Source organism: Hyalella azteca, unplaced genomic scaffold, assembly GCF_000764305.2.
Source record: "Hyalella azteca isolate HAZT.00-mixed unplaced genomic scaffold, Hazt_2.0.2 contig17794, whole genome shotgun sequence".
Lineage (NCBI taxonomy): Eukaryota > Metazoa > Arthropoda > Malacostraca > Amphipoda > Hyalellidae > Hyalella > Hyalella azteca.
Window position 1 is genome coordinate 150245 of NW_025947564.1, and position 22687 is coordinate 172931.

At 38.0% G+C, this 22687-nt stretch overlaps 2 protein-coding genes across 3 annotated transcripts; one reads left to right on the forward strand and one right to left on the reverse strand.

Moving 5' to 3' along the window:
• Window positions 1-6656: 6656 nt before the first annotated feature.
• On the forward strand, window positions 6657-11440 carry LOC108674187 (uncharacterized GTP-binding protein C02F5.3). Its single transcript, XM_047885391.1, has 7 exons — window positions 6657-6836; window positions 7131-7301; window positions 7642-7759; window positions 8360-8481; window positions 8813-8970; window positions 9801-10002; window positions 10799-11440. The coding sequence occupies exons 1-7, from the start codon at window positions 6657-6659 to the stop codon at window positions 10886-10888; spliced, it is 1041 nt and encodes a 346-aa protein (XP_047741347.1). The 3' UTR covers window positions 10889-11440.
• Window positions 11441-13582: 2142 nt separating this feature from the next.
• On the reverse strand, window positions 13583-21883 carry LOC108674197. Of its 2 annotated transcripts, XM_018162121.2 has the most exons (3): window positions 21801-21881; window positions 15565-15632; window positions 13583-15408 (listed from the first exon to the last, which is right to left on the reverse strand). In XM_018162121.2, exon 3 carries the CDS (start codon window positions 15366-15368, stop codon window positions 14619-14621), a length of 750 nt encoding a protein of 249 aa, XP_018017610.1. In that variant the 5' UTR covers window positions 15369-15408; window positions 15565-15632; window positions 21801-21881; the 3' UTR covers window positions 13583-14618. The 2 variants fall into 2 exon arrangements, with proteins under 2 accessions (XP_018017610.1, XP_018017608.1); XM_018162119.2 differs by lacking the exon at window positions 15565-15632 and having other exon boundaries at window positions 21801-21883.
• Between the last annotated feature and the right edge of the window lie 804 nt (window positions 21884-22687).

The window sequence follows — 22687 nt, forward strand, 5'->3', positions numbered from 1 at the left end:
TTGTTCCTGAAATGACATTGCAGTATATAACAAATCTTGTATATATTTGAAATTTTATAAGATAAGATTATAGTACCGTTTAGGTTTAACCCTCGCAACTGCTATATTTATCCATTCCAAACAGTGGGAAATAAGGAGATAGAAAACGAAATAACGTGCATGAGGTTTATGGGTATGAAGGTAGGAAATGTCACACATGAGAACCTAACTAGCCTGGGCCCTGGGACCACTGTGGACTGAAATTTTATACAATTAAAATTCTTGATTCACAAGTTCACAACGTCCAATTTCCTAAGAAAGAGTGAAAAATGATTAGGCCTATAGCTATATTATAGGACATGAAACATAATGAATGATATATAAATATAATATTAAACATATAAAAACTTACATTTTGAGATTCAGACATCCGGTCCAAACAGAGTTCTGGAATTTTGTGTGTTAGCTGTCATTCAATGATATTAGGAATTTTAAGATACAGCATAGACCTGTCACCTATCATCCTGTGGCCCTCAGGTAAAGTGATTATGGATTTATTTGCATTTATTTATGTTTTTCTAAAAAAACAATAAAAAACATGTTTTTTTTAGGCTGATGTTTTTTATTTAAAAAAATTGTTTTTTATTAAAAAAACATGAGTGTTTTTTTTACGTCGCATCTCTAGTTGTATTCCAATACATCTCACACAGCGAGCGGAATTCAAATACGTGGATGACGGCATTATGTATCAGTAGAATTTGAAGCGTGAACGGAATATGCCTCACCACATCCCGAATATTGCCACACACAGTGACGGAATATAGGGATTTGGTAGGTTTGCACTCTAAAGGCTTTCACATAAATATGGCAACATTTTGTGACGTTTCATTGTTGCCGACGCGTACTACAGTGTTTTGAGAGTCACCTAAAGCAAACAGAACTTGAGTAATGCATACGGTTATTTTTTATAGTTTTTCATTTCTCGATGCGTCCTTAATGTGACAGAATATACCGTGTTTACCCTAGCACCATATCGAACCTGGTGGAAGTCGAGTACCATAAAATGGGGTACCTATAACTTAGACCACTTTTTTCATAAATGATGCCATTTTTTTACTAGCTAAATTAAACATGAATTGAAACATGCAAAATACAGGTCTATACTCTAGCTTCACTCACCATAAATTGCTGGCTCCTGCCTCTCATAGTCTATGTAATTTCAAAAAAAGTGATGGTCTTTGTTACCCCAGGCCCAGGGCAGCTCTTGCCTTAGGGTAGTATCTTAGACGGGGTGGTAAAATCAATTATATTTTTTGGTAAAATAACTCCAGGTTTTGGTGCATTGTAGTAGAACTCTTCTAGTTACATATGCAAATGACAAACTTGAGGAAAGTGTCATAGTTTGCAAATGGGGGGCGCTGCCCCATAATGGGGGAAATGTGACTACCTAATGGCAGCCCTGATGGGGTAAATATTGACTGGCTTGGAAATTAAGTTAAATTTACCATATAAAAGACTGTAGAGTCTGAAAAATGAAGAAAAAACATAAATAGGTTGTCAAACATAAAATATGTTATATATGGTAATTTATATTAACTTCCAAGCCGGTCTATGTTACCCCGTCAGGGCTGACATTAGGTGGTCACATTTTGCCCATTTGGGGGCGGCGCCCCCCATTTGCAAACTATGACACTTTCCTAAAATTTGTCATTTGCATATGTAACTAGAAGAGTTCTACTACAATGCATCAAAACCTGGAGTTATCTAACCAAAAAATTAAAAAAATGAAGGGGGTAGGGTAAACGCGGTATATTCCGTCACATTAAGGACGCATCGAGAAATGAAAAACTATAAAAAAATAACCGTATGTTTTAGGTGACTCTCAAAACACCATAGTAGGTGTCGGCAATGATGAAACGTCACAAAATGTTGCCATATTTATGTAAAAGCCTTTAGAATGCAAACCTACCAAATCCCTATATTCCGTCACTGTGTGTGGCAATATTCAGCACGTGGTGAAGCGTATTCCGTCCGCGCTTCAAATTCTACTGATTCGTAATGCCGTCATCCACATGTTCGAATTCCGTTCGCTGTGTGAGCTGTATTGGAATACAACACGGCTTTGAATTAGAACACTAATGAATATTGAACACTACTTAATTATGCTTTTAACTAACAACTAATAAGCTTTTAATTAAGCAAATTTTAATTTTTGTACATTGCTTGGAACGATCTGTGTGTGTCCAATTCAAGTTGTGACGGAATTAGTTTTCATGTATCTAAATCCATTTCTCAACTTAATCATCTATTAATTTATTTACCACTTGAAATCAGCAAATACAAGTATACTTGAAGGATTCCTAATATATTCACAGACGTATTTAAAAGTCTCAAACCATAATATTCTTCCTATACAAACAGTTATTCACCAAGACCTAGTGTTTTGGCATTAGTTCGACGCGCAAATGTATGACGTCACCATTTCAACCATCAACGAACGCATGGAACTAAAACAAAGCTTAATATAAAGGAAAAACTAGAGAGGTGACTGAATTACCCACTATGACGGAATATACCGCGTTTACCCTACTCTGACAGGCTTTGCATAATAGCTTTTTTTGTGGGTCACATTTTTAATTTTTAACCTATTACATATGCAAACTTTTTAAATCTTTCTATTGTGTTATGTAGCCTCAGTATTAGGCCTTTAATGCCCATTTACAAAATTTTCCTATGTCAAATAGTTTTTGAGTTTTGGGGGTTTTTGTTAAAAAAACAAAAAGTGGTCCAAGTTACCCCGCCGGTCTAAGTTATCCCATTTTACGGTAGCTTTTTCAAACAGGGCTGGAAAAGTCCTATTTTTGTCTGAAATATCGCGGCTCTAATATCATATAATTTCAGTAGGTATGAAATCTCGTGGCTCAAACGTCATAAATTATTGTTAATTGAAAAATCGCAGCTTGCACTTCACAAACATGTCATTTCATAAAATTTTCAACTTCTGCAATTTGCATTGCTTTACCATTCCCGCCAAAATATCCGGCAGAAAAAACATAAACATTGTAATGTAAACAAAACAACTAAAGGTTTTGTTGAAGATCACGCATAGTTTCAGTCATGTCAAAGCAGTCAGACTGCATATACATGTGTTCAACTTACAGTAAAGACAAATTTTATTGTTGCCGTTTGACTGTTTAAGGGTAAAATTAGAGATTTGGGGGTAACACGTGCATGGACTTTGTAAATAAATTTGCACCTTGTAAATGGCTTCTCATTGCCAAGATATAGAATTCGCGGCTCGGTGAAATGGAATCACGGCTCGAAGAAATGGAATTGCGGCTGGCAAATCCATAAAACCACGGCTTGAAAAATTCAGTCGTGGCTCACCAAGTAGATATATTCCATGCCTGATTTCAAACTTTTGTCAGTCGTGGAAAGATACAGTCAAATGACACGATTTTAGATCTTCTGTGAACAAGGCACAAAAAGGAAAAGAATCGGCAACAGGCCGCATCAGGCCTACACTGCAGCGCCTAGATCACTATGTTATGTTATGTTTGACTTCTTCACCTCCAACACCCCAACAACATCTTGAACTAGGTAAGTATACCACAGTCGTCTGTCTGACCGTCAGTCATATCTGGGGCATCGCACTCTGTGTCTCTGCCCTCTGGAGTCTGGGGCATGGTACATAGTACATACTGTGATTAGTGTGATACTGATACTGTAACATACAATGAATAGTGCTAGCATTTGTTAAGCAATGGTTTTCTAAGTTTTGCTGGCTGGTGCCCTTTGGCTGCCCTGGCCTGTCCAGTGCCCAGTGAATTTCTAGTTTCCCTCTAGCCAGTAGCCCCTACTGTACTACCGTACTGACTACTCTACAGACACAAGTGATGGAAACAAATGCCTCTTTCTTGATATTTGGTAATAAACTTGGTACGGTATGCTGCAATTTGAAAAGAGAAAGGTTAAACACAAAACAAAAGTGTATTTGACTAATAAAACTATATTTAGTAAACTAATATATTTTTAAGCAATTTTAACTGTTTCAGCAACATAGAATCATAAGAATGGTAAATATATTTTCAAAAAATATATACCTACTATGCTACTGTAAAATGGGGTTACTTTGACCGGCGGGGTAACTTTGACCACTTTTCGTTTTTTTAACAAAAACCCCCAAAACTCAAAAATGATTCAACATAGAAAAATTTTGTCAATGGCCATTAAAGGCCTAATACTGAGGCTACATAACACAATAGAAAGATTTAAAAAGTTTGCATATCTAATAGGTTAATAAATTACAAATGTGACCCACGAAAAAGAGCTATTATTTAAAGCCTGTCGGAGTACCCCTCCAATTTTTTTATTTTTTGGTAAAATAACTCCATGTTTTGATGCATTGTAGTAAAACTCTTCTAGTTACATATGCAAAAGACAAATTTTAGAAAAGTGTCATGGTTTGCAAATGGGGGGCGCCACCCCCCAATGGGGTAACTTTGACCACCTAATGGCAGCCGTGATGGAGTAACATTGACCGGCTTGGAAATTAAGTTAAAATTACCATTGATACCTATATAACATACTTTATGTTTGAAACACCTATTAATGTTTTTTTCTTTATGTTTCAGACTCTACAGAGTCTTATATATGGTAATTTTAACTTAATTTCCAAACCGGTCTATGTTACCCCATCATGGCTGCCATTAGATGGTCACATTTCGCCCATTTGGGGGCGGCGCCCCCCATTTGCAAACTATGACACTTTCCTAAAATTTGTCTTTTGCATATGTAACTAGAAGAGTTCTACTACAATGCACCACAACCTGGAGTTATTTTACTAAAAAATAGAATTGATTTTACCACCTGGTCAAAGAAACCCCAAGAGCTGGGGTAACAAAGACCATCACTTTTTTTGAAATTACATAAAGACTAGTCTGACTATGAGAGGCAGGAGCCAGCAATTTATGGTGAGTAAATCTGGAGTAAAGACCTGTATTTTGCATGTTTCAATTTAAGTTTAACTTATCTAGTAAAAAATGGCATCATTTTGAAAAAAAAAGTGGTCAAAGTTACCCCATTTTACAGTACTAGGAACCAAAGAGAATTTCAAAAACTCAGATCTGGGCAGAAAACTCACTGCTGAATGCCGGCAGCTGGGAGGCTGGAGCAACATTCATGCACTTTATATTGCTCAAGAAACAATATATATATTGCTGATTTGCTGTTCATGCCATGCCCAGTTGCACTTTACATTGCTCAACTCAACTGGGCTCACTGGGGCATGACCTGAGCACAAACAGTTGTAACATAAGTTCATTGTCAGAACAACTTCACCTTATGGGAGTCTGCTCATTGTACTGTTGTACAAGAGTAACTGCTGTTTTGCTCATCTGAGATTTAGCCAATATAACTTCTTTGCTTCATACTGTATGTCATACATATTTTGTTTCCTGGGATGTGCTGTGGAGTCCGATTTTAATTCATCTATTATTTTCTGAATCCTGAGAAAATTATTAGTAAATTTTTGCAGTCTAGGTCACCTTCAGAGTTTGTTAAGAGGCATACTCATCCATCTGTTATCTCTTATTTCCTCTTTGGCCCAAATGTGGAAAAAATTTCTCTCTGAGCCATGACTTTACTTCTAAAGCTGGTAGCTGCTTATTGATTTGGTGGCCCTGAGTTCAGTTTCTTAAGTATTCTTCGTGATTGTCCAATTTTTCAATGAAACTGTTGTTCCAAGTTATAACAACGGATCAGTTTCTTCCCACTAGATATATTCATCAATGCCATGACTGCTTGTACCATCACCTACAAACTGCCATCAATGCCATGACTGCTTGTAATATGTTATGTATGTTATTATTTTATTTTTTTATTTATGTCATTTTATGTTATTTCAACATCTGTTATTTGTACACAAGAGATGTTCCACGTAGTGTTTGTTGTGTATTGCCTCTGAATAATATTTTGCAATGAAAGTAGATGATCTGCTTTATAGAACTTTACCACTCTTAAATCTATCAATGAAATGTATTCAAAATTATTTTATGTGTATGTAAACAGATGTGCATTGTTTGAAGGTTGCTATTTTATTTTTAATTGAATTGAAAGTTTTCCCCATGAATTTTAACTGCTGGATTTATTCATGAAGTAGGTATATATGTACCTAAACATCTTGGTATGATTTACTTTAAGGTTATTTATAATCAAATGTGCAATCTTGATTCATATTTCATTGGATCAATAATTCTGTATTTAAGCTTGAAGAAAAATAGAATGTTATTAATTTTTTTAACAATATTATTGAAAAATATTGGAATATTTGTGTAATCAAAATTATTGCTAGTGTGAAATTTGCCTGAAACCTTTCAATACACAAAAAGAGCAGTAAAAATATGTTTAGTGTAACTAGTGCTTCATCAGTTAAGTGTTCTTCAGTTTGTGGAACTACATTTGAAATGCCATCTAGATTATTTGTCTGTGTTGATGATTGTATGTTCTGCTCAGATCTGTCAATGAATAAAACATAATTGAAAAATTTTGATTTACACATTACCACCTTCATCTGACATGCTCTTGTACCATCTTCATCTGACATGCTCTTGTACCATCACATCTGACATGCTCTTGTACCATCACATCTGACATGCTCTTGTACCATCACATCTGACATGATCTTGTCTCCTACAGCAACCGAGTATCACTTGGGTGTCCTGAAGGCAAAGCTAGCCAAGTATCGGTCACAGCTGCTTGAGCCGACCGGCAAGAAGGGAGAGAAAGGAGAAGGTTTTGATGTTATGAAAAGTGGCGATGCCAGGGTGGCTCTCATAGGTTTTCCTTCTGTTGGTAAGGTCAGCATTAATTATTGTTCGTTCAGCTTTTGCATTACTTTCTTATGTTCATTGGAACTAAATCAAAGCATACTTAACAATTAAGCAGATGTAAGTACTAAATATGGCATAATTTATAATCTTGGCTGCTCAGGAAAATATGCTACTTGTCTACACTTTAGATGGGTTGAGTCATCATAATACCAGGATTACCAAAATTAGCACCTAAGATGCTTATACAGTCAACACTGCTGAGCACTCTCACCAACACCGAGAGTGTAGCACTGCTTTAACCATGTCATATCTCTGCTGCAGTCAACACTGCTGAGCACTCTCACCAACACCGAGAGTGTTGCTGCCAACTACGAGTTCACGACCTTAACATGCATCCCTGGCGTGATCGAATACAAGGGCGCCAACATCCAACTGCTGGACTTGCCTGGGATTATCGAAGGCGCCTCGCAAGGCAAAGGGCGCGGCCGACAGGTAAATTCTTTCTATGTTTGACAAGGTAAACGTGATGATTCTGGTAAAGAAAAACAATTCTGGAGACTCGCCAATACGATGAGATCCTTAGTGTGTGCTCAATAGTTTCTATTTTGATCTTGTTCTGCGCCCTTTAGTCAACTGCTGTCTAGTTACCGGTCTTATCTTTAGTCGCCCTCTCTGTCTATTGTCGACGTACTCTATCTTTAGTCACCTGCCCTGTATATGTTTTCCGTCTAATATAAAAACTAATGAAAAATAAACTGTCGTAGAAAGCAAATTACTCTCCAGCTTAAATTATGTTTTTATATGTATTGTCGTGGCAGTCAGTCGTGTACAGGTTATTGCCGTGGCGCGCACGGCAGACTTGGTCCTGATGATGTCGTGTACAGGTTATTGCCGTGGCGCGCACGGCAGACTTGGTCCTGATGATGTCGTGTACAGGTTATTGCCGTGGCGCGCACGGCAGACCTGGTCCTGATGATGTCGTGTACAGGTTATTGCCGTGGCGCGCACGGCAGACCTGGTCCTGATGATGTCGTGTACAGGTTATTGCCTGTCTCTTATACACATCTAGATGTGTATAAGAGACAGCCTGGTGAGTGTGATGAACCTGGTGAGTGTGATGAACCTGGTGAGTGTGATGAACCTGGTGAGTGTGATGAACCTGGTGAGTGTGATGAACCTGGTGAGTGTGATGAACCTGGTGAGTGTGATGAACCTGGTGAGTGTGATGAACCTGGTGAGTGTGATGAACCTGGTGAGTGTGATGAACCTGGTGAGTGTGATGAACCTGGTGAGTGTGATGAACCTGGTGGGTGTGGTGAACCTGGTGGTTGTGATGCGTGATTTGTGATCTGAAATGTTGAATATGTTTTTCAGTAAATCTGTGTGTTGATACTCATTCTCAGAGTATTGTGGGGTTAACACAATCAATGGAAATTTATACATGAATTCTTGAGAGCCAAGGAAATGTTTAATTATTATTCTGAATAGAGGTTGTTTACACTTCTCTCCATCATGCTCCCTAATTATTAATCTTTACCTGTGCCGTGCAGGCATTTACTTCAAACAGAAGAAAATGGGAGGGCTGAAGTTCAACGCGACGTTGCCGCTCACTAAGATGGATGAGCGGATGGTGCAGATGATCTTGCACGAGTACAAGATATTCAATGCCGAAGTAAGTATTTTGCGAGTCGCATTTTTCTAGCCCGTAAGTTGGGCCTTAGTGCTGGCCCTTATGGCTGCTTGACACGCTCCATCATCTCTGAGGTCCAGACCTCGGTCTGCATACTTAAAGCAAAGCTTAAAGTAGAAAAACACAATTTTCACTTAATTCATTATAAATCATTGTGGGTACCTGTGCAATGATAAGTGACTCTGTAATTACGAGCATTGTCATCACCAAAATCATCACAATCATATAGGTACTACGTTTAGGAATGCCTATGAGTGTCAGCTTTGTAGCGAAATGAATCCCTCTCCAGTTTTATTTATAAATGCGTTTTCAGGTGATTTTTCGTGAAGACTGTGGAGCTGACGAGCTTATTGACGTGATCTCCGGCAACCGCGTGTACATGAACTGCCTCTACGTTTACAACAAAGTCGACCAAATCTCCATTGAAGAAATTGATAGGATAGCGCACCAGCCTAACTGCATAGTCGTCAGGTACGTACGTGATTATCATCAAACTTGGTCTGTTATGCGAGCTGCAGTAGTGCAGTGGTGAGAGACTCTGTCTCTCGCACCCAGCGCCCGGGTTCGAGTCCCACTGAGGACAAGTTCTACCGGGAAGCTCAGCTCATGGTCAACTCAGCCATTCATCCAACTCTGGTTGATAAATGAGTACCTGGCTTGTCCAGGGTGTTGTGTAACGCAATAAAATGGTTCTGGCGGGTCAGCGAGCCAGTGATGGTCGTAGAACTACCAGTGGCACCAAGTGCCTGGAAAAACTGACTTATCACCCCCCTCCCTAGTCGCCACTACCAGGATGGGCAATAACGACAACATGCGTCTGTTCAAGCACTGTTTTTGTGCTAACAAGAAAATAGTTCATGGCATCATATTCCTCTCACTTACTGTAGGTTTACATTTTTTTTCTCAATCTTGATATCGTCAACCATCCAAATTTGTCGTCTGACCTAAGGACTTATGAATTACTTTTTTTTTTGCACTAATATCAAACATTGGCAAAAGAACCGTATGCCTCGCACCGATGAAGGTTTAGCTACTGATGTGACTTCCTATCTCTTAGTTTGAGTATCATCTTTTGTAATGTGTTGTAGTCTTACCCGTAGTATTGTCACGTAACCTTTCATGTTCCCTTCTCCTCATTTCTAGTGGAACAGTGACTGATCTGGAATGTATAACATAGGTACTTGGAATAACATAACATACTTATTCCAACTAAGCTTTTCCCTTGATTCAGCAAGGTTCTGAAATAAACTTCATTTGAAAAAAATCTTTTGTACGACATTCTAGTTATTGTTTTATTTCAGTTGCAACATGAAGCTAAACCTGGACTACCTGCTCGAGCGCCTCTGGGAGAGCCTTGCCATGCTGAGGATATACACGAAGAAGCCAGGCTCTCCACCTGACTTTGGCGACCCGATCATCATGAGGGGAGGGTCTACAGTGGAGCATGTGTGCCATGCCATCCACCGCTCCATCGTAGCTGTCTTCAAATACGCGCTCGTTTGGGTGAGAGTAACAGCGGTAACTAGTGAACTTCATGTACAGTCTGGGTGAGTGATGCGTGACTGTCTTCATGTACAGTCTGGGTGAGTGATGCGTGACTGTCTTCATGTACAGTCTGGGTGAGTAATGCGTGACTGTCTAAGCTTGATTGATCGTGAAGAAGCTCTGGTAATTAGATGAAGAAACTTTTTCATTTGGTAATAATTCCTCTCTTCAATTAATGTTTTTGATTGACATTTTTCCTTCGTGATTGATTTGAGGATCACCTCGAAATGAAAAGAAAATTTGATTTTGCTTTCTCATATCGCAGTATTATTTACAACAAAATGATTGACCCTCTTTCATCTGAAGTGTTGTTTGTAACTCTTTTGTAAGCGAATACAGACTGAAAAGTAATTTGTGTGAAGAAACTATAGATTACAACAAGAACTCCATGCAGAATGTTGCGTAGTGCGCAGAGAACTAGAGAATTAATTTAAAGCCAACTGTCCTGGTTTAACTTTTCTTTAAAAATTACGCCTGAGGGTGGAGTCTTGTTCTCCTATCCTTCAGGGGCCATACTTTCAAAACTTGCTAAGTGAACGTAAGTACTTACGCTCTATTTTCTTGTCTATGATTGGTGGATTTTGCTTGAAAGGCCGTCAATGATTGGCGGATGAACTTACGATCTCTTAACTTTTTTTGAAAGTATAGGCCCAGATGTTATTGTCAAAACCTCGACTAAGTTCTACTCACACTGTTTAATCTTCATTTTTATTGCATTTGAGCTAAATAATAACTTGAGTTACCCGTGTTGCAGGGAACGAGTACGAAGTTCAACCCGCAACGTGTCGGTCTGCACCACGTAGCCCACGATGAAGACGTCATCCAGATTGTCACGAAAAAATAACCCACTTAATACGTAGATCGAATTTGCAATTTCTAAATTGATTTCATGAGAAAAATTCTTATCGTGGTTACAATTAATTTTGTAAAACGGAGAGCAGAAATAGTTCACTTCTAAATAATAAACAGATTACCCTTATGAATGTTCCGATTTGATATTAAAATCGAAATGCCTTAACCTAAATTTCCTTACAACTTCCTTGTGTTGCTTAGTGCTTAGTCTGAGCTACTAATTCGTCTGTTTTGTATTAATAACTTCATCCTGCTCGTTTTATATCTTTTCAGGGGTACAATGCTACATCAAGATATTTGTGTTGGACGTACGAGTCAAAAAAGCTTAAGTAACTACAATTTCAATGAAAATCGAAGTTTAAAATTGGCGACTAGAAATTTAGACTGCTGAAAAAGTTACTCGATCTGAAATAATTGGATTAGAATTTCTTATTTTGTGAATTGTTCAAATTTTATTAGAAAAGAAATATTCAGTGGCTGTAGAAGTGGTGGTACATCCACTTGCTGTTTTCTCCAAACCTGAATAGAATGAAACAAATGTTTTGATGGGTATTTAATTATCCTTTAACTGTAGAGAAAGTGATTTATTGAATAGAATCGCCATCTTTTATTCGGGCTTTGAGTACCCTAATTAAATGTTTTACTACGGCAATGTCTGTTAACCGCTGAATTTTATTATCCTCCCACAAACTTCTATGCTCGTCAGCGTAGCTTGAGCCTGGAGTCTCGCAGCATCTCTTGTTCCGTGAAGCGTGTAGCTTTCCATCAGGTACGCGGTCGTGCTGCTCCATATAAAAAAGTGCTTCTTAATCCTCTACCGCCTGACATGAGTAACCGGAGCAATATTGTCACACAAGCGTATCTTAATGTCACGTATCCAAAAAGGATACGTTGCTAGTGAGCACAAAATGACTTGCACTGATGGTCGCCGCCACGTACGACTTTAAAATGATCTCTGTTGTGTACAAACGTTCTCAGGTTGCTACACTCAATAGTTTAGGTACAATTTAATTTGAAAGTAATGTTCCCGGAGAGTGACAAACGGCGGTAGAAGGATAAGCATTAATGAAGTATCTTGAATAACGATTGTTCTCACTCATATTAGACCTTTTACTGTAGAAGTTAATATGCCGCATATGATTCTCCTAGACATTTTTTTCCGCGATGACGTATTTTTCAGACTATAAAGAATTGTAATCTAAAAATATTTCATTGTTGATTGATTGCCTGCTTGGGTGAATAGATTCCGTTTAAAAGTCAGTTTGAAAATCAAGCAAGTCAGTTTCTTGCAATTCGCTGGCTCTGCATCGTTTTCTTGGAGTTATCCTTTTTTTTCCTCTCATGATCAGATAATTGGGTTCGACAAATCCTATTTGATGTTCATTCATGGGGGAGTTTTGGCAAGCGTAGTCCGTCTTATGCAGCCTGCAGCAAACTTTTTATGTTCCAATGCCCCGCAGTTTCTAACAGCTTCCAGGAAAATTTCCAAGAATTTATTCTCATTTTCAATGCAGACTTCATACATAAATAACATAATGCCACCTGGTTAATACATAAAGTGTTTTCATCACTTAATGTTCTTAATTCTGGATAAAATATCATTTTAGCGTCCGGTAATGAGCAGCAACTGTTCTACTTATCGTCAGTTAGTTTCACTTTACTTCCAATATGGCGGCATATGAGTGACGACAAAGGTGTATACATTAGTCAGTGAAAAATGGCCACCTCAATACTATTTGGTGACGAACGTCTGCAGTCAATGTGTGACACATTGTTCATTCTCATTCCGGTACTAAATGAGCTAAACTTTCCATATCAGTGTAATTGGGACAAGACTGACTGCGACAGGCCACATCAGGCCTACTCTTCAGCGCCGACATCACTATGTTATGAACTTATGTTATGTTATGAAAGCATCAGCCTACCCTAAGAAGCTTCTTGCCTTCATAGATTTTCGGTGACAGGATTACGAGGTCGGTTGCCTCCACCCACACCACAGGATGTGAAGGTAAGAGCTTTGTTATTTTACTAGACGTCGCAAGTTTCCTGAGAACCATTTTAATATCATTATTACAGACTAACTTTCTATATCATTTGGTTAAGCTCCATGAACCCATTATTAATGGACATACTGTCATAATTTTTTCTTTTAATATAGGTAGGTTTCGATGCTTGCATGAACACGTATTTTTTACTTCCATCCAATTCAAAATAGTTAACAGAAATGTAGATTACTTCATCGCACTAATGGGGAATTTAGGATTGTGTGCGTGGTAAGATTCCATCAAGGTTAGTACTTCATACGTTTGTCGTGTTAACAACAGAGCAGAGTTCAACTATTGCTGTATTAACTTGTACAATGAACAGCCTTCGGGCTGGACCAACCAATGACAAACTACTACACTAGCTGCTACGTAACTCGGGGCATGTTCGATAACTCGGCCCAGGGCTTCGAATCGCATGGGATAGCTAACGAATATTTTACCTGTCATCATCAAAACTTTTAACCTTTTCTTGAATGTATTTTTGATGTACAAAATGTTACTACTCGTCTGTGCCATATGTATTTAAAAGTTCCTGTATTGTTCGGTCGCTGAGGTATAATCGCTTTTAGTTTGCGTTAACCCTTACTGAGGAGACAAAGCGAAAATTCCTTCGTTTCCAGGGGATTAAATGAAACAAGTCACGTAACTGTAATTATTTTTTCGCAATTACGACAATTTTGCCATAAAAGCAAGTAAACGTTTTAGAGTAGCTTATTTGGGACTCGTCTCGAGAGAGGAATCGATCAAGACTTGAGACTAATGAGACACGAGCGAGATCTTACATCACGGCCCAGTTCGTGCCTATTAGCCTTCTAACCGAAACGAATAGTTCCTCGGGAGAACGAGTTATGCTCGCATTATAAAGGTTTGAAGGAAGGTTCGGTCGATAGAAGGATAGCTTAGCTAGAAAACATTCGAAGTCGTAGAAAGAAGCAAATAAAGAAAATAGACATGTTGGTTCATCTTTGGATTTTTTCTTAACTGTAAAAAGTTAACATTTGATGAGGAATGCCTTACGATGAAAGTGGCTGAACCGTGGGATTCAAAGCGTCGTATAATTTCTTTATCCTTTAAACGTTTTGATATATATTCGGCGAGGACATTTACTTTCAGCGCACAGTTGTAGGTTGACAACACGCGCTCATTTTCAACCTACAACTCAACGCTTACCCTCCGAATCTTAACTCAAAATTTGTTGTTTTTAGCCTTATATAATATATTCCATCCGTGTTTAATAGCTGGCAACGAAACCTCCATGTCCTTCAGAAAAGATACTCCGCAAAAGAAATGAAGTTAAGCTCACACTAGTAAATTAAAGTTTCGATATATATAGGAGATCCAGTGTTATCCTGACATTCTCCCAATAGCAAGGTTGCCAACGGAAACAAAGAATTAAAAATTATGGTGAAGAAAAATCTTTCAGCGTGGCAGTGAGTTAATATAGATAAGCCTTAGTGAAATCATCGTATCTTGAAAATTTCAATGCAGTGATAGTCCCCCCGCGTATGAATCATACATCAATCGATCGATGAAATCAGCCACTTATGCACGATGCGATTGACTGTGCAAGTGCTCATGCCATTCCCATTAAGTTGGAGCTCAAACTCCATTGAACATCTATCTCACACAGACTCTTACCTAGACATTCCTTAGACAAGTACTATTTCATCGTGAAAACTAATATTGTGTCCGACGACCGGCGTAAAAGCGTTCAACGCTAGGCGACGTGAGTCGGTCGATCTGGAAGCGAGTTGGGAAAAGGTCGCTCTGGCGGTATGCGCTCGACGTGGTCCTAGTAGGAGTGGGGTAGCTGTAGTACGACGAGCTGGGATACGTGTTGTACGACTTGGTTGGCACGGTGCGGTACCTGAATCGGTCAATGGGAGTCATGAGGCTGTATGAAGAGTGCCTCATGGTGGGGAATACAGAGAGATTCGTGTAGACCCGAGGTCCAAACGAGACAGGATTTGCGGTAAAGATTCTCTTGGGCTGGTCAGGCATTTTACCGGGTACTTCTGGAAGACGGGAGAAGTACGAAAAAGTGGTTGCGGGAGATGAGCTTTCCGATAGCTTGGGAGTGTAGTGCACTATGGAAGGAGTGAAGGAATCTGTGGGAGGCACACTCGATGCTCTAGTACTGTGCCTGAGATTTTCTGCGGGTGGAGAGGTTTGCCGAGGGATGCTAGACGCCCGAACGAACCTCGGAGGTGTGATTTCCCTTTCAACGGACCTACTCCTCAGAGTAGAATAGACTGGGGTGCGGCGCAGGAGCTCGAAGCGACCGTCACTGTAGCTGGTGATGTAGGGGTTGCCGATGTAGTAGCGCGTGGTGACAAACCCCGGACGGAGGTACTTGAGGCTGTCGTAGTAGTTGTAGTAGTCGTAGGGTTCGTAGCGAGCCTCGTAGTGAGCTGGATAGTAATACATATTGTTACTTGTTAAGCTCGCTCTTAACGATTGTTCGCACCTGACAAAAGGAAAACATGGGCATTAATTCACTTTCCTTGCTCGCAGATGTTCCACCTCGTATTTGATTTAATATATTCATAAAGCATCGGAAGTATAGAAGATTTTCAGAATTAGAATAAGAAGACGTTGCGTGGCAAATAAAAGTCAAACTTGCCTGCGTATTAAGCGAAGCAAGACAGAATGAGCGAAGCTCCAAGAAAGAAATGTCAGTCAAACAGACAACTGAAATAAAGAAGATCATATCAATCATTGAGACAATCAGCAAATGATATATAGGGCACCCTATTCCTGTCAAAATATTTCAAACTGATTAGCGAAAGTGGAACGAAGCCTTTGATGTGAAATTAAAAATTTTAGAAAAAATAATAAGTCCGTTTTGGTAAAAAGATAAGTCACTGCTGCTTCGTGAGTTCTAACTTTGAGAATTAGCATTCAAGTTAACAAGTAATGCATTTCCTGATAGGTTTTCAGAAACAAGAAGCTAAAGGAACAAATGTGCCCGAAATGTTAAACTAATTGTTAATAATTATATAATTAAAATCTTTGTAAAACAAATGTAAATATCGAACGACATGCACATATTTTGCACAGGTTCACAACTCCTGCACGAGTAACGATGAGAAGTTTTAATTATTAAGATAAATAAATAAACTGTTTATGAACAGCTTTGCATGTATGTTAGAAATGAACTTTTTTCTTACCACAGCACGCTAATGGGAAATTTAAAATGAAAGACTTTCGATATGATTAGGGTTTGTTTCGGCCTTCTTCCTGATCGAGAAGTATTTAAAAACTCGTACAATCAGATATTTTGTGCTGTTAATCACTACTAAATCATCTATGTTTCAAGTAAACAAAATAAAGTTTACTTTGCATACATCAAACTCATGATGAGTTGTAATTGGTCAGACTAAATGTCTTGAGAATTTTAAATAAATGGCATATATTGCTACAGTTCCACAGCTTAAGAGGGATCGGACCACTGCATTCTACTTTCTACGTGGTGTATTGAGTCCCATTACATCTTCCTGAATTTTAGTTTAGTGACAGATTCTCTGTCTGGGAAATTTTATTACGCGATGATGAATTTGGTACAGTGGAAATAGATTTCCTGCCTAATACTTACATACACATCGTAAAGATTTTCTTGTAACCTATGGACGATTTACAACGGTAGCCGTTGCACCATCAGGGCACCGATGCGAGTCTCATGACGAATGGCCTTTTCTCATACGGGTAGTTTCAGTTCATTTTCATCTCATTATTTAAAGTTTTTGCGTTTTCTCTCAGCGTTAATAATTAGAGTAATTTTTTTCAATCTGGGCGACGAGCAGCGAAGATTATTCTTGAGTGCGCTCAAGGTTGTCTGTAAATAGCACCCGCCTCACACCTATACCGCCCACTTGCGTGGCCCTTCATGCGGCGCTGAACGTAGGACAGATACGAGGTCTTAATGAGGCAGATGCGAGGTCTTAATGAGGCAGATACAAGGTCTTAATGAGGCAGATACAAGGTCTTAATGAGGCAGATGCAATGTCTTAATGAGGCAGATGCAAGGTCTCAATGAGGCAGATGCAAGGTCTTAATGAGGCAGATGCAAGGTCTCAATGAGGCAGATGCAAGGTCTCAATGAGGCAGATACAAAGTCTTAATATATATAATAAATAGGATAAATACACTCAGTGGACCAAGCGTCCAGGGTCTCAATCGGTTTACATGCTATTGGCGGCGCACACTCTCCGAACTCTGGTCGCACTCTAACCAAACTTTGTCCGGACATCATTCGAATTATGTTCCAAATTTTTGCGATATTAGTTCAAAACCGCGTCGCCCAGAGCAAATAATCTGTTTGGTTTGAAAATTCTGTTGCCCTGAATCCAGACTTTCCAAATTCAGTTATTCAGAATCAAATCATATCATCCATGTGTTCCTGAATTCTATTATCCCGCATTCCGTCATTCAGTAGTCCATCCATTTTAGCTGAATGAATGTTCAGGTCCAGGAGTTTTCCGGGTTCGATAAACTTTGCAATTTTAGAACTACGATTCCCGTCATTATATGAATCTTGTTAATAATAATTAAATTAATGTGTACTAATCGAAGAAACCAATTCTAATCAAAATTTTAGATGGAACTCTGATTTGACTTTCATTCCGAGATACGAATTAAAACCGTTTTAAATAGTTTAAATTAAATTTGTATGTATATACCTATTCTGACATTTCAATATTTAGTCTAAACTTTTACTCTCATATTTCCAATGCTTTAATATTCTTCAACAAAGTGTAAATTTTCAAGTCCTTGCTGGTAATATACCGACACGATTAGTGTAATAAAAACGCGTTCAAACAGCCCCATTATATGAGCATTTGCGACGCCAGGCTTCATACGCACGCGCACTCTAACAAACTTGGATGAATCTGTAAAAGATTCTGCACAACTTCTAAATAATTAATTGCCTCTTGCAATTACGGGACAGAGAAATACGACTGCCGTTGACGTTGTTGCATGTGTCTAGGAATAAAAGATATTCTAAGTCTGACGGTTATATATATATATATATATATATATATATATATTTACCTCGTGACTTGCCAATCGAATCTACGTATATTAGTTCGCATGTTTAACTTTCTTCCGAGTTCAGTGTTTGACGGAGCTAACTAGAACGTAATGTAAGAATATCTTCTCAAAATTATCGAAGAAGTCCAGTAATTAAGAAAAGTGAAATATGCATGTACGCTGACAATTACGTCAATATTAATACTATGGTTCTCGTTGTTTTCATTTGACGCTCCTACTGGAATAATTTTAGAAATTCCAGTCAATGAGTATTTTTTTGCAGAAATATAGCTGTATTTTGTATAGTTTCTATCTTTATCGTTAACTTAGCCTTAGCAGGTGCTGTATAATTTACAAACCTAAAGCGAGGATTCGACGCGCGCTGAGTGACTATTGTGAATTATATCAGTCTATTGTTTCAACCATAAACAACAAGTTTACATTAAACCAGTTTATACCATTTTTTCAGAAGTTCGAACAATATACCGTGAGACATTAAAGTGCGCTACTTCGATTATTACTCCAAAATTATCGGCTGTTATTTGCAAGCTCAGAAAAAAGTTATATATTTTCAAAAATTCAACAAATGGATAAAATTTTTGACATCATCAGAACTTTGATGTCACCGATTAAAAAAAATCTTCTTAATATTTAGTATTTTCAACAATTCATGAAATGGATAAAATTTTTGACATCATCAGAATTTTCATGTCACCGATTAAAAAAAATCTTCTTAATATTCAGTATTAACCGCGACCTGAACAAAAATGCGACCTGCCTCGACCGGCCAATTGCTGATCAGAGTACCGCGACCTGAACAAAAATGCGACCTGCCTCGGCCGGCCAATTGCTGATCAGAGTACCGCGACCTGAACAAAAATGCGACCTGCCTCGACCGGCCAATTGCTGATCAGAGTACCGCGACCTGAACAAAAATGCGACCTGCCTCGACCGGCCAATTGCTGATCAAGCTCTTCCGTGAGACTATCTAACCAGACGGCGCCATTTGATCGAAAATGCTAGACAAAACTGATATGATTATTGATGAACCATTTGGTGATGATCTATTGGCGCGATTTATCTACAACACTTATGCTTTATGGAATTAAGGCGATCGTCGAAAATGCTAGACAAAACTGACATGATGATTGATGAACCGTTTGGTGATGATCCATTGGCGCGATTTATCTCGAACACTTTCGTTTTATGGAATTAAAACTGACGCTGATCTGAGTTGAAAATGCGATGAACTTTTATAGCAAACGTATTGACTTTTATTATTTCATTACTGATGCCTCTGGCTGAACTGGGGCGGTACACGTGAGGGTGGAGGACACATATGGACGTCGCAGTACATGATTAAATACTTAATATAAGATTATCATTGATTGTTAGGAAGAACAACATTAGCGTGAAGGTAAGAGGTTACCGCGTTTATGTATGCGCACAAAGCTGCTCCTTATGTGAAGTTTGCATAATTATTAGTTGAGCGTGAAATATTTGAACTTTAATAGAAGACAACAGCAACAACAAGAAGATATTGAAATGCACTCATGGCTTGTAGATGGAAAACTAACGAGAGAAAAGTCTCACCAGAATGGAGCGCACGATGTTTGTCTAATGCATACAAAGATTAGTAGTCACGCAGTTCTGTTTCTAATATAGCCGAGTAAAATGAGTTAATTTCTGCCGCATTCTGGCGAAATTCTTGCCTATTAATATTTTTCAGATTGAAATATACAAGCGAGTCGAGGACAGAAAGAGCTTATGAGTCACAGGTGTGCCGACAGCTGCCAAACACGCCTATAAGCGAGACTATATACGACCTCCCAGCGAGCCTCTGGCCTGTTTTGGCACGAAACTCTCAACTGAAAACTACAGGATTATTGGGATATTTTATTGGGGAAACTAAAGGATATTCTATCCCAAAAACTACAGGATTATTAGGATATTTTTTGGGAAAACTACAGGATATTTTATCCCAAAAACTAAAGGATTAGCTTTTGAAGAACTTCTGACTCACATTTACAAACCATTATGTCATTTCCACGATGTATAATTACGAAGGTGAAATTTATCTTGCTGCTTTCACGTCGGAGTCTTTATGATGTTTGATGCATTACCGTGGCGGGCAAGTGAACAAGTGGCGGGCAAGTGAACAAGTGGCGGGCAAGTGAACAAGTGGCGGGCAAATGAACAAGTGGGTAACTTGAAATTTGCCTCCCCAATAACCCCATGCATGTCTGATTTGAGGCGACGCTATTGTGCCTCTGTCCATCATCTTCCTATTATTTAATGAGGTGTGCTATTTAATTAATAATATTTAATTCCTAGATAATAATATTTAATTAATATTATATTTAATTCAAAATATAATTATATTTAAAACTAATAATATTTAATTCCTAGATATTTAATGAGGTGTGCTCGGAAACGAGCAGTACGTATACACCAAGCTTTAGCCTCTTTCTGTATTTTCATCTCGTGGTAGTAGCAGAATCTTTTCGAATTTGAGTGAGTGATGGAAAGCTATTCAGTTCATACCTACAGATTAATTTTGATTTAATATCTAATATTTAAACTGTGGTGATTGTATAAGATAAATTCATCAATTGCGTTGCGTGATTTTACAGACATATTTTCAAATAGTTCATGATTAAATCAATCCTATCATTAAATATTTATTAATAAATATCATAAAAACAACATGCTGAATGTAAATGCCAGTATATATCAGATCTACTGGTATTAAATAAGCGTTTCAGGTGCTCTTAACAATACGTTCGCCCACAAAAATTTATATTTAATGTATTCAGAGATTAGAGTTGTACATAGAAAATTATGAAATTTAGTGAAATCAGTTCATAATGTCATGTCTTCTCGTGTTCAGCTCGCAATCCTTCATGTGCAATCATTGTAAAGGTGCCATTTTTGAGCGAGCATAATGAGTGATGATGATGAGGTGAAGAAAGCTAAATGCCACGTAGGTCATATAACCTTGTAATAATTAAAGATTGCTCATCACACAGCGTAATGCTAGCCATTGTGCCGTCCATCAGAGTCGTGTGATCAACTTGCAGAAATTTTCGAAAATATGTCAAATTTTCTTCGGGAAGGCTTCATTAAGACTTATTTTCGCCAATTGCGATCTATATTACATAGTAACGAATACTTCGAGCTACTGATCCAACAGCTGCTTCAAGTCACAATTCTCTATATTCATAAGGTCTAATATCACAATAGTTTATTTATAGAATTAGAGACCAAGTAACTTATGGAACATTGATTATGATTTTATTTCTACATTAAATTTCACGCATTTAATTTCTATCAACAGGAACTTTATGCTACCCAGAAATTGTAAAATGCATACTTTTCCTGTGAACGTCTGGAGAAAATTTCTTGATAGATTGGGAGGCCATGACAATTCATTTACGATTGCTATCATTTTTAACAGTTCGAGTTAGATATTTGTTATATGGGTAGCCTAATGTATTAGGTTGACGCTGATCACTACTGACTCACAGTTTCAGCTTTTATTAACGGCAGCCTTAGATGATCTTAAAATTCTAAATCAAAGTTAATTAAACCGTTTTATTGACAGGTTACAGCATGCTAGTGGCAAGTAAACTTGCAACATTCGCTTAATTTCTGCGGCAAAATAGCAACAGGTTGGCAATATTACGCAGTCATCATATTAATTTTAAAAGCCAAATTGCGAACTAAAGGTGCTTTGAGCTCGTTTATCTAGCAACATGTACAAATGTAAAGCATGAAAGCAAAAATTAAGACTTAACTTGAAAGGCAGGAACAAATAAAGTTCAGTACCGTTATTGACGGAGCCTTAGCGAGCGACGACCTTCCTATGCAGTTACCAGAGCCTTACTGACGCGGTTGAGCCTCAGCTTATGGCTTTCTGGTGCAATTGTGGCTGGCAACGCTTGTGGCGTCAACGCTAGGCTGCATGTAGGGTGAATGCATGTATAGGGAGCTTCTTTTAGCTTATCATCTTCTACAATGAATGTTTTCTGATTTTTTCCGCTTCTTTATATTTTTTAGGAATTGCAAATAGATTCTTCAATCTAGAGTACTGTTGAAATAACGAAGTTCATATTACAGATGCTCATTTTGAACAATAATTTTTGATGGAATAAAAATATGAACGTAATATTGAGCCTGTCTGGAAGCCTCGAGAAGAGACTTAAAATGATAGGTCTAGTATCGGTAAAAGTCGCTTTTATTCATTTTGGACTTTAATAAACGATCTCTCTTAACGGTTCATTAATTGACAACCATAAAAATCTCAGGTTATTTTACTCGTAAAGATTGTGGTCGATACAAGAAATTTCTTGTGGAAAGCTTTTTTTATTCGATAACTTAATCAACGTTATAATTATCTCTTATCTATCTTGTCTTATAATTATCTAACACTACAAGGCAACCTAATTTCCTTGGGAATGATTTGTAACTAGCGCACGAGAAGCCAATTCCATTATTTACTAGCGTTCTAAAAAATCTTCCGATTGTCAAACTAATTATGAATTTGTCGAAATCAATAAGATTAAATAATTAAATTTGATTATTGGTTTCCCACTGATTTGCATTCGTGGAAATTGATAGATTTTGTTATTATCTATATAACATCAATATTATCAGTGTGGAATGTAACATGATCTTGGAGCAGCTCAATTGATAGTAAAGGCAATATCGTTTGG

Coding starts and splice junctions, on each gene's coding strand:
- LOC108674197 (XM_018162119.2), bottom strand. CDS start 15,368: ATGTATTACTATCCAGCTCACTACGAGGCTCGCTACGAACCCTACGAC.
- LOC108674187 (XM_047885391.1), top strand. CDS start 6,657: ATGATCTTGTCTCCTACAGCAACCGAGTATCACTTGGGTGTCCTGAAG. Junction 6,837..7,130: donor GTTTTCCTTCTGTTGGTAAG/GTCAGCATTAAT, acceptor TCTCTGCTGCAG/TCAACACTGCTGAGCACTCT. Junction 10,003..10,798: donor TCAAATACGCGCTCGTTTGG/GTGAGAGTAACA, acceptor CCCGTGTTGCAG/GGAACGAGTACGAAGTTCAA.